This window comes from Protomyctophum bolini (genome assembly GCF_963924005.1).
Source record: "Protomyctophum bolini genome assembly, chromosome: 9".
Classification (NCBI taxonomy): Eukaryota; Metazoa; Chordata; class Actinopteri; order Myctophiformes; family Myctophidae; genus Protomyctophum; species Protomyctophum bolini.
Window position 1 is genome coordinate 29637435 of NC_137870.1, and position 16680 is coordinate 29654114.

A 16680-nucleotide genomic window follows, 5' to 3' on the forward strand; every position below is an offset into this window, starting at 1 on the left:
TTAAGAATGGAACAAAAAGAGCAGGTATACGCTCCTGTATTTTAACACCAGTTATAATGGTGGTACTTGGAGAGCCAAATATTTTCTGAGGTGGTACTTCAGTATAAAAAGGTTGGGAACCAATGGAAGGATGACTTAACCACTTTTCAACCTGTTTTCATATAATTGGTCGCCACTAACGTTCTTGATATAATAGGGCATCTTCTTTTTCTCTACTCGGGCTGTGGGCAGTTCAGAAACCCGTCTTCCAGTCACCTCATCGATGGGGAATCCAGATTCCAACTCAATAGAAACGGCAGGCTTTCTATTCCTGAAAAGTTAATATTCTATAATGCAAGCCATCATTCTGGTGATAACAAAAATTGAAATATATATATTTTACATCTTAATTAAAAAAAAAAAAGTGACTAACAAACGACGGGTTTCTGTGCTATTTTAACATCAGCGAGGACCAAATATATGAAGACACGTTGAAAAGTGGTGAAGTCGTCCTTTAACTGATACTACTAAATACAGAAAAGACCAACAAAGTCATTGAGTAACAAAAGTCAACCAGTTGAACTTTGACCATGAGGTCCAGACAGTGCTGTGGTGTACAGGAGTGGTGGAGCTTTATTGATCTCCAATAAGAGCCATGTTGTTGAATACTTGTCAGACAGGGAAACACACAACAACAATGTCAGGGAAGCACACAATATCTTCACAAGAGACAGCATATTTTGTGTCTTTATTAATTCTGTGTATGTACAGTATGATTCATAGGTTTAATGAAATCCAACAAAAAAATCTGTTGGGTTATAAAAGCAGTAATGCCACATGATAATTCTGTTTATACTACAGTATACAACTTATCACTATAAATAATGTTCAGTCGCAAAATCTACAGCTGATCTAAGTAACAATAACCCCTGGTGTAAAATACTTATCTCAATTCATTGGTAAACACTGAGTGATGTAAACTATTTCTCTGCCCCAATAGGGTCCGAACAGCCGAGCCAGTACTTGGCAATGGATCTGGGGTATGGAGGACTGCCAGGATCCACTCTCTTGGTCTGTAGGTCCACTCTGTAATACTTATCTGGAAAACATAGATGAGTTTGATATTTATTTCTTCTCTTTGACCAGTTTTGTTGAAACATATTCACAGCTATTCCTTATGTTTAAAAGCAAATTCAGAAAGTGTGTGTAATGTATCAAGGAACTGTACATCAACAGGATTAAATTGCCTATTCCATTAGCATTACCTCCTTTGAAGAAGTACACACTCTGCAGAGGCAAATTCCTCTGTTCCCTGTTGTTCACATAGGGGTTATATCTAGAGTCGTAGTTGCCATCATTTCTGCGATTGCTATCGCGATTGCTATCCCGTCTGTCCTGATCCCGGTCCTGATCCCATCGTCCATCCCAGTCCCTTCCCAGTCTCCCCTCCATTTCCATGCTCCTCTCCGCCAGCCTCAGCCCCATGTCCATCCCTCTATCAGCATAGCCCTGTCCCATGTTCATCCCTCTATCAGCATAGCCCTGTCCCATGTTCATCCCTCTATCAGCATAGCCCTGTCCCATGTTCATCCCTCTATCAGCATAGCCCTGGCCCATGTTCATCCCTCTATCAGCATAGCCCTGGCCCATGTTCATCCCTCGCTCTGCCAGGGTCTCCCAGAAAGGTGAGCGGTTTTGCCGGCGACGACCCCACTGTTGCCCGTATTGCTGGTCCCATTGCTGTCCATACTGTTGATACTGGGTCCTCTGTTGGCCATATTGTTGATTCCTTTGTGGGTCATATCGGTGGTCATCACGGCCTGCAGGGATTGAGGGACCCGGGGCAACATAGATTCTGCCAGCCAGAACAGCATTTATGGGTGACTTAATGCCCTTCCAGTCCTTGTTAATGAAATGATGATGACTTTTATGCCGGGGCACTAAGGAAGAGGGTATAGAAATAAAAAATGTATACTGTTTCAAGCTGTAATAATAATAACACTGATGTGAACACAAGATGGTATGGGCAAGGGGGCTCTTAATTGCTTTTATTCCTCACACATCTTTACCTTTACTAGATTAAAAGGACAATTACGGGTCAGCGCTGTAATCGGAATCTGACCCGATCTGATGTAATCAGGGTAGATCATCCGGGTGCCTAAACTATCCTAAAATCTTGTATCCTGTAATGTTCCAAACTTTGTGAACTTCCTGTTTGCAACTGTTAATCTAGCAAACTGTTTCTCTGATCTTCTGTGATCTTTATATCCAAGAAACTAAAGAAAGCATTATTAAACATTATTATTATTACAATAGAATGTTAAATTGGTCTATAGGTGTTCAGTTGACAAAATCTCTTCTGCCTGCAACTTCCAAAATGCTCACAATATTTAGATCACTCACACAACAGGACAACTTACGGTCAGAGAAGAGCTCTTGGAACATCTGCTCGTAGTTGTTAAAGTACACATCCATATAACGACTAAAGAGTGTGGAGGGAGACCTCTCGGACATAGCTATGCACTCCTCATGTGATGGTTGATGCGTGAACTCATACAGGTAATACTGGTCCGCTGGTGGAGAAGACATGACACATTCTATAATATGCAGTTAATATTAACTTGTCTTAAACACTTAGTTTTACCATACTTCTACTATACTGAGTAAAACAGACCCGAGTTGACAATGAACTCTTTTTCAGCTCTATGCCAAATCTCTCTGCTGAAAATAGCCAAACTACAATCACATTGCAGCTGAATTTGCTTGGGCTAACATGGTTAATTAATGTCAAATATTAATAGCTTAATATACTTGCTGGTACATTTGAAAAAGTAGACCTTCTCTCTGGCATGGTGACCAGGGGCAGGGAGGGCAAAGGCACCATCCAAATGGTCTGGAATCTTGTCAAAGCCCACGTTGATATCTCTTGGGTAGTCATCATCCAGCACACCATCATCAAACCTCCAGTACCGGTCTCCCTGTGGGATTGTTTTTATTTTTAAGATATTTTTTGGGCTTTGGCCTTTAGTGATAGTAGGGATAGTAGACTGACAGAAAATGGGGAGAGAGATATGGGGAGTGACATGCAGCAAAAGTCATCAGGATTGGAAATCGAACCAGGCGGCATTAGCAGCCTAGGTGTAGGCAGTTCTGATTTGCTTTTAGCATTACAATTCTCTTAATTGTCACAGCAGAGATAAACCCAACTCCTAAATTTACAGAAAATACTTTTCTTCATTCCCACCTTGAAGATGTAGGTCTTTCCTTGGCAGTTCATGCGGGTGAAGGCTGCATCAATGGGTCCACTGATGCCCCAGACATCCTTAATGCGCTTTGGATAACCAGGTAGCACCCTCTTCTGATCCAATTCAAAGAAGTAGTCCCCTAGGTCAGGACATATTTTTTTTGTTTTCCAGTTAACTTTTGTCTAAAGTCTCATGTCCGTTCAGTCAATATTATGTTCTGCTCAACACCAATGGAAACTAGAGAACAATATTATTATTATTATTATTATTATTCATTTATTTTTTTGTCATGCTTACCTCTGAAGGCATAGACGGAGCCATTTTTCACCTGTGTAAAGGAGTCAAAAGGCCTACCACTACAGACTTTAGCATCTGGGTCAAGGGTGGTACTAGTTGTGGTCACTATCTCTGTGGTTGCTGTTGTTACTGGGGCTGTGGTTACAACTTTCTGTGTGGTCAGAGCTAGTGTGGTGGTAGCTAGTGTGGTTGTAGCTTGTGTGGTAGGAGCTTGTGTGGTGGGAGCTTGTGTGGTGGGAGCTTGTATGATGGGATCTTGTGTGATGGGATCTTGTGTGATGGGAGCTTGTGTGATGGGAGCTTGTATAATGGGATCTTGTGTGATGGGATCTTGTATAATGGGATCTTGTGTGATGGGATCTTGTATAATGGGATCTTGTGTGATGGGATCTTGTATAATGGGATCTTGTGTGGTGGGATCTTGTGTGATGGGATCTTGTGTGATGGGAGCTTGTATAATGGGATCTTGTGTGATGGGATCTTGTGTGGTGGGAGCTTGTGTGGTGGGATCTTGTGTGATGGGATCTTGTGTGATGGGATCTTGTGTGATGGGATCTTGTGTGGTGGGAGCCCTCTGTGTCTTTGTAATCGGGACCCTCTGAGTTACAGGGTCCAGTGCCCCTGGTGTTACTGCGTTTGGGGTCTTGGGGCGTGTGGGTTGGGGGCGGCGTGTGGGTTGAGGGCGGTGTGCAGGTTGGGGGCGGTGTGTGGGTTGGGGGCGGCGTGTGGGTTGGGCCCGATGGCGACTAGACTCAACTTGAGGTGTGGGAGTGCTGGTGAACGAGTCATCATCATCCTCAGCGATGATAAATGTGTCCCCACGGTCTGAGAGACAACAAATTGTTATATTAGTGATCATAATCTAATCACACCAAACCAATCTATCCAATCCATTATATTCACTGGGTAGTGACTTTGATATTTACCGAATCCATTATCTTTACTGGGTACTACTAGTGACAATATCTATATCCAATGCATTATCTTTACTGGGTTTACAATAAGCATGTTAATGGATTATCTACACATTAGTAAAGACGCTTCTTACTATTCATGCGACAAACAGTTGCAAAGTCGAAGCAACAGCTAGTGTAATATTTACACATAGAGTCACACTGGCAGCTCTTCTGAGAATCAAATCCATTCTCACAGCGACCCATACAGGACTCTGGAGATTAACAGACACAGTGGAGAGAATTGATAAACCAACGTGTGGCACTGCAAGCAAAGTTACTCTGCCTATACATTACATTGTTTATTATATTTATACTTCAGACAAAGCGCATATACAGTACACATGGTATTAGCACATGTACAAGTCTTACAAAAAAAATTGTTTTCCCTTGTCAATACACTGACCAATATACCGTATCTGCACCCATTGAAATCGGGAGGTGAAAATGGTACATTCTTACAAACTAGTTAGGCCTCGACTTTCCCAATATTGCTGCCTTGACTTGACCAAAGTGCACAAATAAATAGTTTTTTTTAACTTATTACAATTATAAATATATAAATATTCAGACTTACCCTCAGCAGCAAAGGCCGTAGCCAGAAGAGCTAACAGCAGCATCGGCCTCAGTCTCATGCTTTCTCTGTGAATGAAGTCCCGTAAGTAGACGAGTAATGCTGGGCCTTGTGCTACCAATCAGTGGAAATAAGTGTCATTCACCCTCTTGTTTACCCAAACCTTGTTTGCACTCCAGTTTCTCCTCAAGTAGAGGAGTGCACAATGTATGGAGGAGGGGTGGGGTGGTTGGGTTGATAGAAATAGAAAACATACTAGACAAACAGAGGAGGACATCCACCCTCCTTAAAAAAAGAAAGAAAAACAAAATAGAAGAAAAGGAAAAAAAGCATTAGGCTACATTTTGAAAGGCTGTGTTGTCAGGTCAACATGTATTGGAGAAGCAGCTGCATTATCGAATATATTTGCATAGCAAGTACAGTAACACATTCAGTGAATTGCAGGTAATAATGTGCAACTATATTTGATCCTTTATATACCTTTGTTTTTTATGTTTAAATGTTGTATCATTATTACATAGCATATGTGACATATTGCTTTATTTAAAAATCTATTACGTTTTACGCTTAGTATGACAGAAGTATGACAGACAGACAGTAGGCCTATGTCACGTGTTCAGGAGCAGTGAATGCAAAACAATAAGGTCAAAGAGCATCCTTGAACCTACAAGTGTGTTTCAAGTCAGGACCAGTCAGGTAGTACAGTAGGTCTGGTCGTGTAATTCGAATTGACATTAATTTGAATGATTCTCTGCTGTTCTACTGCTACTCCACAAGGGGGTAGAGCCGCCTTACCAGCAGTCTCTTGTGTAACAGTGGTGCTGGGGATGTTTTTCTATCTGAGCTGTAAGAGGAGAGGTTTCTCTGTCTGGACTGGAGGCAGAGAGGGCGTTTCGAACATCGATGATGATGCTGCAAGAAGATGCTGACAGGGTGAGCTGAGCCAGGAGCTATTTTGTCGAGAAATAAAAGAAAATTAAAAGAAATCATAACTAACGAACCGTAGAGCCGAATCTATGCGGAACTGTTTCTCTAGCAGAGTGACCATGGGATAAACAAGTCTTTGTCTGGATAACCTCAATTTCTGCAAGCGATTGACAGACAACAATTGGACTGCATTGTTGTCTATTTTTTCCGCTCCTTAGCTAAATACAATAATCTGCTGTGTAATAGTTCTGGGACGGGTTCTGACAGCCTTGTACCAAGATCCACACATTCTCAACGAGAGGACTCGAATATTTAGTAGTTCTGAGCTGTTGTGTGAATCATTGTGTTGAATTGATGAAAGAGGAAGTGTCAACTCAAGCTTAACGCCTTGATTTGCTATCATATAGCTCACCTGCTCACGACACGTGTAAGTCGTAGTCTTTATTTTATAGGTAATCTTATTTGTATTTCCATAGATACATTAGGAGAAATTACGCAGTTTTGTTTGTGAAAGCCGTCACTTTTAATTACTTCAGACTAGGCCGAGGATACTTGACGCACAACAGAGGAGTAGTCATTTTGTTTACAGTAAGATACAATCTACACTCCCCAGGGCACCACGGAAGCTAGCCTGTCTCAGATCTCATATTTGATCGATGTGGACCCGCTTCAAGCCCTCTCCTCTTTAGGCAGTAGATGCTCTTTTCTCTAACCGTGTTGTTGTGGAGCCTTTATCGACATCTGTCCACGATGTTCAGCTCAGAAAGACTCACGGTGCCCGAGTATGTCAGCCGGCTCCAGACTCGCAGGAGCGGCTCTGCCGCGGAGCCCCCCAAATCCGTGTCGCCGGGAATCCATGCCGACGTGCAGGTCGTTTTGGACAGCTCGCTCCCTGCCCTCCGCTCCTCCATCAAGACACTGCAGTCAGCCAAAGACACGTCGGATTTAGATGAGACCCGCAGGGCCATCGCGGAGATATTTCAGCTGGTGGAGGAGGCCTGGGTTTTACCCGCTGTTGGCCGCCAGGTTGCCGAAGAGATCTGCATTAGAATCCGGCTGGATGGAGGTCTGGAGCTTCTCCTTCAGCTTTTGCAGACACCTGCTGTGGAGATCACTTACGAATCGGCAAAACTTCTGGAACAGATATTGGTTTCAGAGAACAGGTATGTAGGTCTAAGGCCTCTCTATTACCGCATAAGTAGGCCTAACGAGGCCGAGGGTGCTATCAAAATAGCTGTCAATATTGACATGGATAGGCACTAGCTCTGGTCCATACTAGCCCAAATTTTTTGATTCTCGTAGAGGTTTTTTTCGATTCTGACGAATCTCTCTACGAGAGTCAAAACGCTAGCTCCGCCCCTAATGTCGGATAAGCAAACTGATGCCTTTAAATCACTCTTACCTTGTACAAATGCAAAATCTAAGCTGCTTTTCATGTTGCCCCACTTGTTTGTGTGCTCTGCGGAAGCATATTAAACTCTGTCAATGCTTATTTTTCAATAAAAAAGGTATTTTAGCCATCTTGCTTTTCTCTCCATTGTAAATGCGCAAGAGAACCCTGGCCGCTAGGGTCGCGGGCAATATTCTGTGCGCCGTTTACCGCATTTACAATTCTGTTGCGCCGTTTACCGTATTTACAATGGAGAGAAAAGCAAGATGGCTGCGGGTGAAAGAAATACTCAGAAACAGAGTTGACTATAAAACGATTTTATTGAAAAATAAGCATTGACAGAGTTTAATATGCTTCCGCAGAGCACACAAACAAGTGGGGCAACATGAAAAGCAGCTTAGATTTTGCATTTGTACAAGGTAAGAGTGATTTAAAGGCATCAGTTTGCTTATCCGACATTAGGGGCGGAGCTAGCGTTTTGACTCTCGTAGAGAGATTCGTCAGAATCGAAAAAAACCTCTACGAGAATCAAAAAATTTGGGCTAGGTCCATACCATAGCTCTAATGCCATTGCATCTAAATGCAACGGCATTAGAGCTATGTAGTTGGACTAGAGCTAGGTAGGCACTTAGGCACCATAGGCTACGCTATACTTAGGTCAGGGCCCCTCACTCAGGGGTAGGCCTTACCCATGGTGCCAACATTGGCACAGGGGAGGGTAATCACTGGCACACTGGAATTAGTGTGTTATAAGTCCCTCACATCTGTATCCAAATTAGACCCTGTACATAAATCTGCGTTCATTCACACTGAGTGACAGAGCTCTGAATTAATTACCATGTCAATGTGAATGTCCTGATGTAAATATTTCAAAAGAAGAAAAAATCACACTCAAACATGAAGTGAGGGGCGCTCACATACATCACATTCTGTGTTCAGCCAATCAAATCATCACTATGGGGTTGGGGTACACATAGACACACAAAGCTGGGCATAGGAGGGCTCTCAAAAAGGTTATTTTATTTATGGACAATCAGAATCTGTTGGAAATATTATATTTTGATGTATCATAATTACATTTAATATTGATAAGCCACACTGAAGAAACAAAAAAATGTCAAAGACCCCTGCTAGGCCCGAGTCTTTCCAGTGAGCCAATGTGCACAATAATACTAACAGCACAACTCTGACCTGAATGGAATGGATTTGGAACCCAAGTTAGTATAAAGGTACTACAAACGTAGGCTTACCACCTACTATATGTGAAAAATATCACCTATTACACCTCTATTCAAAAGCTTGTATTTGGTCATGATTTCCTTTATACTGTATGTAGAGCCGCTGAATCACAAATATTCAGTGGCTCTACATTTATAAGGAAATGATCATTAGCTGTGCTTCCTTACAATGCTTGCTGTACTTGTTCCACCAGAGATTACGTGGCGCGCATGGGGCTAGGGGTCATCCTCAACCTAACCCGAGAGCAGGAAGATGCCCAGCTGGCACGCAGTGTCTCAGGGATCCTGGAGCATATGTTCAAACACACAGAAGAAACATCAGCACAGCTCATCGCCAATGGCGCCATGGATGCTCTTCTTTTCTGGTGCCGAGGTACAGACCCCACAGTGCTGCGCCACTGTGCGGTGGCCCTAGCCAACTGTGCCATGTACGGAGGCCATCGCTGCCAGCGGCTGATGATCGAGAAACAAGCTCCTGAATGGCTTTTCCCGCTGGCTTTCTCTAAAGAGGACGAACTCATTCGCTTCTATGCCTGCCTAGCTGTAGCTCTGTTAGCTGCCAACCGAGAAATTGAGAAGGAGGTGGTCAAATCTGGGACTTTGGAGTTGGTGGAGCCATTTATTGCATCCTTAGACCCAGATGAGTTTGCTCGGAGCTTGCTGGACAGTGCTGACAGCATGCAGGGGAGAACAGCAGCTGACCTGCAGCACCTCCTGCCATTGCTGGATGGAACAAGACTAGAGGGGAAGTGCATAGCTGCTTTTTACCTCTGTGTTGAGGCAAGCATCAAGTCCCGTCAACGTAACACCAAGGTACTGCCAGTTTCACACTTCATCACTTATTTTATTTAACCACGTAAAAGTCTCTTTTTCAAGAGTGACCTGTATAAATCAAATCACCCTTTACATTTAGAACAATAAAGAAATAAAACAACAAAACTAGAACTGTCACACTCTACAGCCGAGTGAACACAATAAAATACTGTACATTGTCATGGATAAAAAACATTTCAAGGCCTGGGCTACACGTATATCTTTTTCAAAACGTTTTTTTTTTTTGTGCCTTTCAGCCACACGCAAACGGCATTTTCGGACACTCAAACGGAGGTTTTGGGAAATGGATAAATAAGTGAAGATTTTCCAAAATATCCGGATCAGTGGATCTGTGTAGTCATGCGAAACAGAGCTTTTGAGAACCGATGAATCGCCGCTCATTCTCGCATATCCTTTTTACTATAATTAGGTGAGAAATGGAGCTTGCGCCTGGAAACTACACAGATTGTTCATGTTTTTATATCACTGTTAACAACTTTAAAACTCATCATTGTTGCATCAACTGCAACTGCATCATGTCACCAGCGAGCAAAGGCTCTGCTCTCTACTAGTCCAGTCCGCGGTGGCCACCAGATTATTTCATTTGTATTGGTGCCGAGTGCAAAGCATGAATAATAGGTTAATTGCGGACCGCTACAGAGAAACTGTGGATATTACTAATACTAACCTACCAATAAAGAGTAAAGGTCAAATGCCATTGTGCAGGACACAGGGCTTAAAGTTCCCAGTCCTGTGGATGGATTTCAGTCCTGAGGATTTCATAGGGGTTATTTAATGAGATCAGTGCAGATTTGCAAAAAGTAATTTTCAGTCTTGGGTTTCTTTTTTGGCTTTAAGCCCTGAGGACACCAACAAGTCTATGCGTGTGCATGTGCGTAAAGTTCGTCTGACAGCTACACCAGCGCACGCCACATGGATGTGAGAATCATGTATTTCCTCGCCTATTGTCATTGTGACATCCCCTACAACGTGTTAATTGCGATGAAACATGACGGTCATATTGTTTCAGGGCCATGATAAGACATTATAATGTTTTGTCAAAGGACAGACTGTAGACATCAGGAATTGCATTTTGGCCAGGCAAGATGTGTCGTATACAGTTTACACACATAGCGTGACATTCTGACAGACAATGTAAGAAACATGTTCCATTTCCACTCACTTTAGGTGATATTTAAATTGCAGTACTTATTATTCCTTCATTAAAAAATATGATAGGCCTATGTATTTGGCACCTCAAGTGTAAATATAAAATCAAAATAGCCTACAAATGAAACCTGCTACTGCAGTGATTCTCTCCTGTGTTCAATGCGTTTCTGCTAACCCTTTGTCATGTGACATGTCATGCAACATTTTTTTAAACGGAGGAAATAATATCCGTTTAGAAAAATACCCGTACTCATATAGCCTAGGCCTAAGATGCAGGTACAACAGGTTTTTTAAAATAATTAATTCAGTGAAAATTCACTGAAATAAGACTATAAGAGTATAAGCCTTTATCGTGTCTTTTCAAAGTCACCTTGAGTAGAAATGTGCCAATTTGTATTTGTCTTCCTGTCAAGATATTTCAAGAAATCGGAGCGGTGCAGAGCCTAAAGAGGATTGTCATGTACAGCAGTAATGGTACAACCTGTTCCCTTGCCAAACGGGCACTGAGCATGATGGGCGAGGAAGTGCCAAGACGTATCTTGTCATCTGTGCCCAACTGGAAAAGTGGCGAGGTGAAGACTTGGCTGCAGCAGATAGGCTTCAGTGCCTTTGGTGAACGTTTTCAGGTAGTTGGGTTTATTCATTTTCATTAGTGATCTATCTACTGTATCTCTTTGCTTGTCATATATATGCTACGATATATTCATACTATGTTTTATCTGCATTATAATGGTAGGAGCTGCAGGTCGATGGAGACCTCCTCCTGAACATCACTGATGAGGATCTGCAAACTGACCTAGGCATGACTGCAGGCCTCACACGCAAGAGGTTTGATTGATTGAATACTTTATTAGACAGAAATACAAACAAGGCATTTTCGCAGGAATCTTTGAAAAAGAAAGTTAAGCCTGCTGACTTTTTTCCCCCCTGGTTCTCCAGATTTCTAAGAGACTTGCGTGTGTTAAAGACCTACGCCAACTATTCCACGTGTGACCCAAACAACATGGCTGACTGGTTAGCTGATGTGGACCCCCGTTTCCGCCAGTATACCTATGGTCTCGTTCTGTCAGGAGTGGATCGCAATAACGTGCAGAGCGTGACTGACCACCAGCTCCAGTGTGACTGCCACGTCGAAAACGGTGTCCACCGAGCAAAGATCCTGGCAGCTAATTGCAGGCCCTCCAAGCCCTGCCTCACGGATGCCCACCCTCCAGGCCCCGATGTGTTCATCAGCTACCGTCGGACCACAGGCTCCCAGCTGGCCAGGTTAGAACTAAAGCAGGATAATTGCCTTATCGTTCATCCCATGGTTTTAATAGTACTGCAACTATATCCTTAGCGATTATTAGATTACTTTTACGAGATCGAGAAGCGCAGGTTCTTTGATCATTTTACAAATAGGCTACATCAATGAATTGATGCAAAAATAGCAATTAGTCTGATTAACCACCTAAAGTTAAGTTAAAGGTAGGTTAAGTGATATTCTTTAAACAAAATTTACTTATTTTTTTGGCACTATATTCTGATAGTATAAATTGCTATAGACTGTTTGTTCAATAACAGGGGTCCCCCGCACATGTCCACTCCAGACTCCATCTCGAGTCTTTAATAAACACAAAATGTATTTTCAACCAATCAGGAAAGAGTACCCATTTATCAGCTTCAAATTTATATTGTTCAGTTAAAATGTCTGCACTTTTCATTGCGTCACCACTTCCAATTTAACTTGTTTATGATTGGATACAATTTGTATCCTGACCTGAAAATGCATTTTCGGTTTATTAAAGAGCTGAAGAGACAGGGAGATGCCTATGGAACCCACACTCTATAGCAATTTAGTAGTATTCTGAATTACTCAAATGCTGTTGGAATTGCTCGTTTCAAAACCTTTTTTCCTGCAAAACCAAACACGAAACAGCTGTAGATGGAAAATAAGTATATATTCAGTTACTACAACCTTTTTATGGATAGAAAATGTATACTTAAATAAGCTGCTAAACTGAATGAGCCACCGTCTGCTCGCTTCCACTGCCTGCCTACTCTGTCTGACTGAAGGCTCATACATAGTCTGGATTTTCGGTGGTTAGGTGACCACCGAACTACAACATGACGTCACAAGCCGCGGTGAAGAGCAAACCACCGCCACCGCCCCAGCCCTTCTCTCTGTTTTTACTCACCACCGCTCAACGTTATTTCAGAGAATCCAGACTCTGTATGAGCCTTGAGGGGTGTCTCTCACCGCGAAGCACTGCACTGTAGCTTCCTCTGCCAGAAATAACAAACACGAATAATCTTTCAGGACCTTCTAGCTGTGAGGCGACAGCACTACCGACTGCGCCACCGTGCCCCTGAACTAATAATCTTAATGAAACAGCACAAACTAACTTCTTCACAAGTACAATGTTGGTGCAATTTAATAGGAGATTCGATAAGAAATCTATATTATATATACACAAGTAAAAAGAAAATGTTGCAATGTGTCCTGGTTTTAAAGCGGATATCGCTACGTAACTGTTGCTATTGTGGGGCAGAGGAGGGGTCTGTGTCTGTCTCATCCCTCCACAGTAGCACTCCCCTCCCCATCTCCTATCACCCAGACTCCCACCGTTTCAATCACCAGACTTCACACTGGTGAGAACCGGCAAGGGGGACTGTGTGGAACTGAAGAGGCCAGAGGGGGAGGGATTATACAAATTAGGGCAATACATTATTACATAACGCCGGGTACCACCAAATCAGACTCATTTCCATAAAAGCCCCAATATGATGAGAAAGCCTGATTGTTCAAAATTGGGTATTTGTGGGGATAGAGTAAAGAAAAACACCAAATAAATGGGAAAAGTTGAAATTTGTGGTGTAGGACCTTTAATTTATTAGGAGTTAGGAAATTATGACCGATCTCCGATTATTTGCAGGCTCATATTTGCCGATACCGACTCTGACCTATTCCGATACTATAGAGGACCACAATGGAAACAAGCTTAGTCTGTTTTCACAACTGAATGACTACTGAATGAGACGAGTACACAAATTAAATGTAGAAAAATAAAAGTAAATTTTGATTTAAGATTACTTAAGATTTTACATCATAATGATTTGTCTTTTGTTGTTAGACTAGACATACTAGACACTTTTGTATTTATATTGAACTCATTTATGATTCTTTACATTTTTCCTTTAAAAATGTAAGCTGGTGAAAACTGATTAAATAATCTGTATTATTTTGAGACTAATCCGATACCAATATGGCATTTTTATGGCCGATATGGCCTATTCCGATTATGCTACCAATTCATTGTGCATCCCTAATTTTAACAAAGGAATATCACTTACCCTACCTTAAGTGATAAGCAGACATGGCCATTCTATTTACCGCATGGAACTAGCTAACCAGGTTACCCGTACTATAATTGTATTACTATACATTGCATAAAGGCATCCAACGAATATGAAAGTTCACCAAATGACAAATGCTTTCCGTATGTTTGCCTGTCTGTATTAAGGCACTTTTTTGTTTATTTTATTCCCATTCCTCTCCTAAGCCTTTTGAAAGTGCACCTCCAGGTGCGTGGATTCAGTGTCTTCATAGATGTGGAGAAGCTGGAGTCTGGAAAATTTGAAGACAAACTGATTCAGAGTGTACAGCGAGCACGGAACTTCATCCTTGTCCTGTCTGCCAACGCACTTGACAAGTGCATGGGTGACACTGCCATGAAGGACTGGGTACACAAGGTCAGTACACTACAGTCAGTCTGGAGATGTCTCAGATTAACTTCACAGGCCTTCGTGTCACGATGCGAGTCAGGAGATGTAGGACCCAAATGCAGGACCAGAGGCAGAGGAGAGTTAGAACAGTTTATTGACCACAAGGAGTAAATATAACTGGAAGCTCAAGGGGAAAAAACAACTAGGAAATCACAAGGAGAATACCCACTGGGAAAACAGGAGATATTAAACATGGAATCTTGAGTCAAGAACAAATACTGGTTTCATATTCATAGGAAACAGATAACTATGAAACTACAGATACCTATTTTCACCGAACCGGTTCTGGTTCTCCCGGCAAATGTTTAACCAAGTGTTTTGAGTTTGACATAAAATGAATAGTTTCTGATACAGTAGGTGCTGTTCTGGTCGAGGCTGTTTGGTTAGATCTTTGGTGAGTTTGCTAGATAGCTCCATGGGTCCAAGAATCCTGAATGGAACCAGTGGTAGAACCAAAGTCATTTTGGTCAACAACAAAAAAAGGCCAGAGGGATTTGTCCAGTTTTATAGAGGTATGCTGATCATATCTCGTCCTATATGAGGTCACATTCTGGGTTTATATTTTTGTCTGACTGAAAGCTTTAAATATTTCAGGAGATTGTCACAGCCTTGGGTGGAAAGAAGAACATTGTTCCCGTCACAGATAATTTCGCATGGCCAGACCCCATGTCGTTGCCAGAGGACATGAGGTCTATCCTCAACTTCAATGGCATTAAGTGAGTTCCTGAAATATATCAAATATCTGTTTATAAACAAATAATATATATTTTTCACGATTGTTTAGTTTGGGATTGCATATCACCAATGCCGGCTACTTTTATAGCATCACAGTACTGACAATGTATGGACACAATATTGACAATGTCTTGTACTTCTTAGAGGATTAAAAATAAGAAAGTAATTTTGATAGCCTGTTTAGACGGATGCTAGCCTAGTGCTATCGTAGTTCCTTTGTAGCATTCAATTGTTTTCTTTGCAGTCTGTTGAATACTTTGCATCTGACAACAGAGCATCGGTTTGTCCCTGTGCCTCTTTGTCTTACCTTAGGTGGTCCCATGAGTATCAGGAGGCCACCATTGAGAAGATCCTACGCTTTCTGAAAGGCCAAGACCGACTGGACGCCAAAGATGGCTCAAAAGGACAAACGCAGATATAGTATTACCTCAGCTCCCTATTAACTGCCAACAATGCCAAATAAACAGGGCCTACAGTATGCTTAATTGGTCAATGCCTTTTTCTCTGCTCCAATGCATGTGAAAAACAAATCCAAGTAATATTTTGATGCTACATACAACAATTCTCCCCCCAAGACCTAATACAGTATAGGCTAGACAATATCTGCAATGGTAAAATTATAACTATATATGTAATGTTTTAAACATACTAACCCTCATACTCATGTGCTATCAGGTATAAGCCTATTTCTGTTTCTCAGGAAATTTAAAATTATATATCAGCCTGCAAAACAATGAATAGTTTTTGATGCGTCATATGTTCTATGTTTAGAAATCTATCATTTCTATTTGCCTTATATTATCTTACAGGACCAAATTAAGTTTGGGATTAATGTAATACTGTATGATATTAGATCTCTGTTTTACACTAATAGCATTACCATGTTTATGGTGGTTTCTAGTTTTTGGTTCATGTTAAAAATTACAATCAGTACGTATGTACATTGATTTGGCATGGTTTGATGTACTGGTGGGCTCTAATGCGTGCCAATTGTACAAGATGGTATAACCTATATTCATCATAGCCCTTCTAAGTTACAAAGCACCTCAGGCAATGCAAAATATACTGTACCTGTGCAGTATCAAACACTGCTTGCTTGTGAAGCATATTTTGTTTCATGTTTGAAAGGATTGATCAATATTGACATTAAGAATTCACACCTGTAAGGAGCCCTCTTGGTCTATGATTCCATGTATCTTTCTTTATTTTAGAAGGCCTTGTCATGCACTGTCACAACATGTTGTACTACATGTTTAGGGTAAACCGCTAAACAATGTGACTTGTGGTTTTCACATGTTGACTAATTACTTGGCTGCTTGACAATAAAGAAATAAGAAAACCTGTTCTCATCCCCCTAACTATAACTGAATGGAGTTGTTTGATAAAAGAAAAAACCAGCAATGTTTCTCCTGTGCACACAATGTGTAACTATGAAAATCGTGCATTTCCCGTCAGTCAGTTGTTTCGTTGGTTGGTCACCCCAACCCCACCTCGTGACATCATCACGGATGGAGATCCCTGATGTATGAGATCCCCGATGTCTTCAATATTAAGCCCTCATCAAACCCTGTACACTCAAGACACGCTCCATATA

General features: G+C 41.7%; 2 protein-coding genes across 2 annotated transcripts; one reads left to right on the plus strand and one right to left on the minus strand.

Annotated features, from left to right (window-relative positions):
• Positions 1–959: 959 nt before the first annotated feature.
• On the minus strand, positions 960–5109 carry vtna (vitronectin a; the record flags this gene model as incomplete). Its single annotated transcript, XM_080772905.1, has 8 exons — positions 960–1078; positions 1245–1919; positions 2400–2552; positions 2801–2957; positions 3224–3363; positions 3522–4346; positions 4570–4689; positions 5052–5109. 8 exons carry the CDS (start codon positions 5107–5109, stop codon positions 960–962), a joined length of 2247 nt encoding a protein of 748 aa, XP_080629031.1.
• Positions 5110–6023: 914 nt separating this feature from the next.
• Positions 6024–16654, plus strand: sarm1 (sterile alpha and TIR motif containing 1). Its single transcript, XM_080772627.1, has 8 exons — positions 6024–7138; positions 8798–9416; positions 11000–11212; positions 11323–11414; positions 11526–11852; positions 14129–14318; positions 14946–15067; positions 15399–16654. The coding sequence occupies exons 1-8, from the start codon at positions 6672–6674 to the stop codon at positions 15505–15507; spliced, it is 2139 nt and encodes a 712-aa protein (XP_080628753.1). The 5' UTR covers positions 6024–6671; the 3' UTR covers positions 15508–16654.
• Positions 16655–16680: the final 26 nt, after the last annotated feature.

Coding starts and splice junctions, on each gene's coding strand:
- sarm1 (XM_080772627.1), top strand. CDS start 6,672: ATGCTCTTTTCTCTAACCGTGTTGTTGTGGAGCCTTTATCGACATCTG. Junction 11,213..11,322: donor CCTTTGGTGAACGTTTTCAG/GTAGTTGGGTTT, acceptor TTATAATGGTAG/GAGCTGCAGGTCGATGGAGA. Junction 14,319..14,945: donor TGAAGGACTGGGTACACAAG/GTCAGTACACTA, acceptor TAAATATTTCAG/GAGATTGTCACAGCCTTGGG.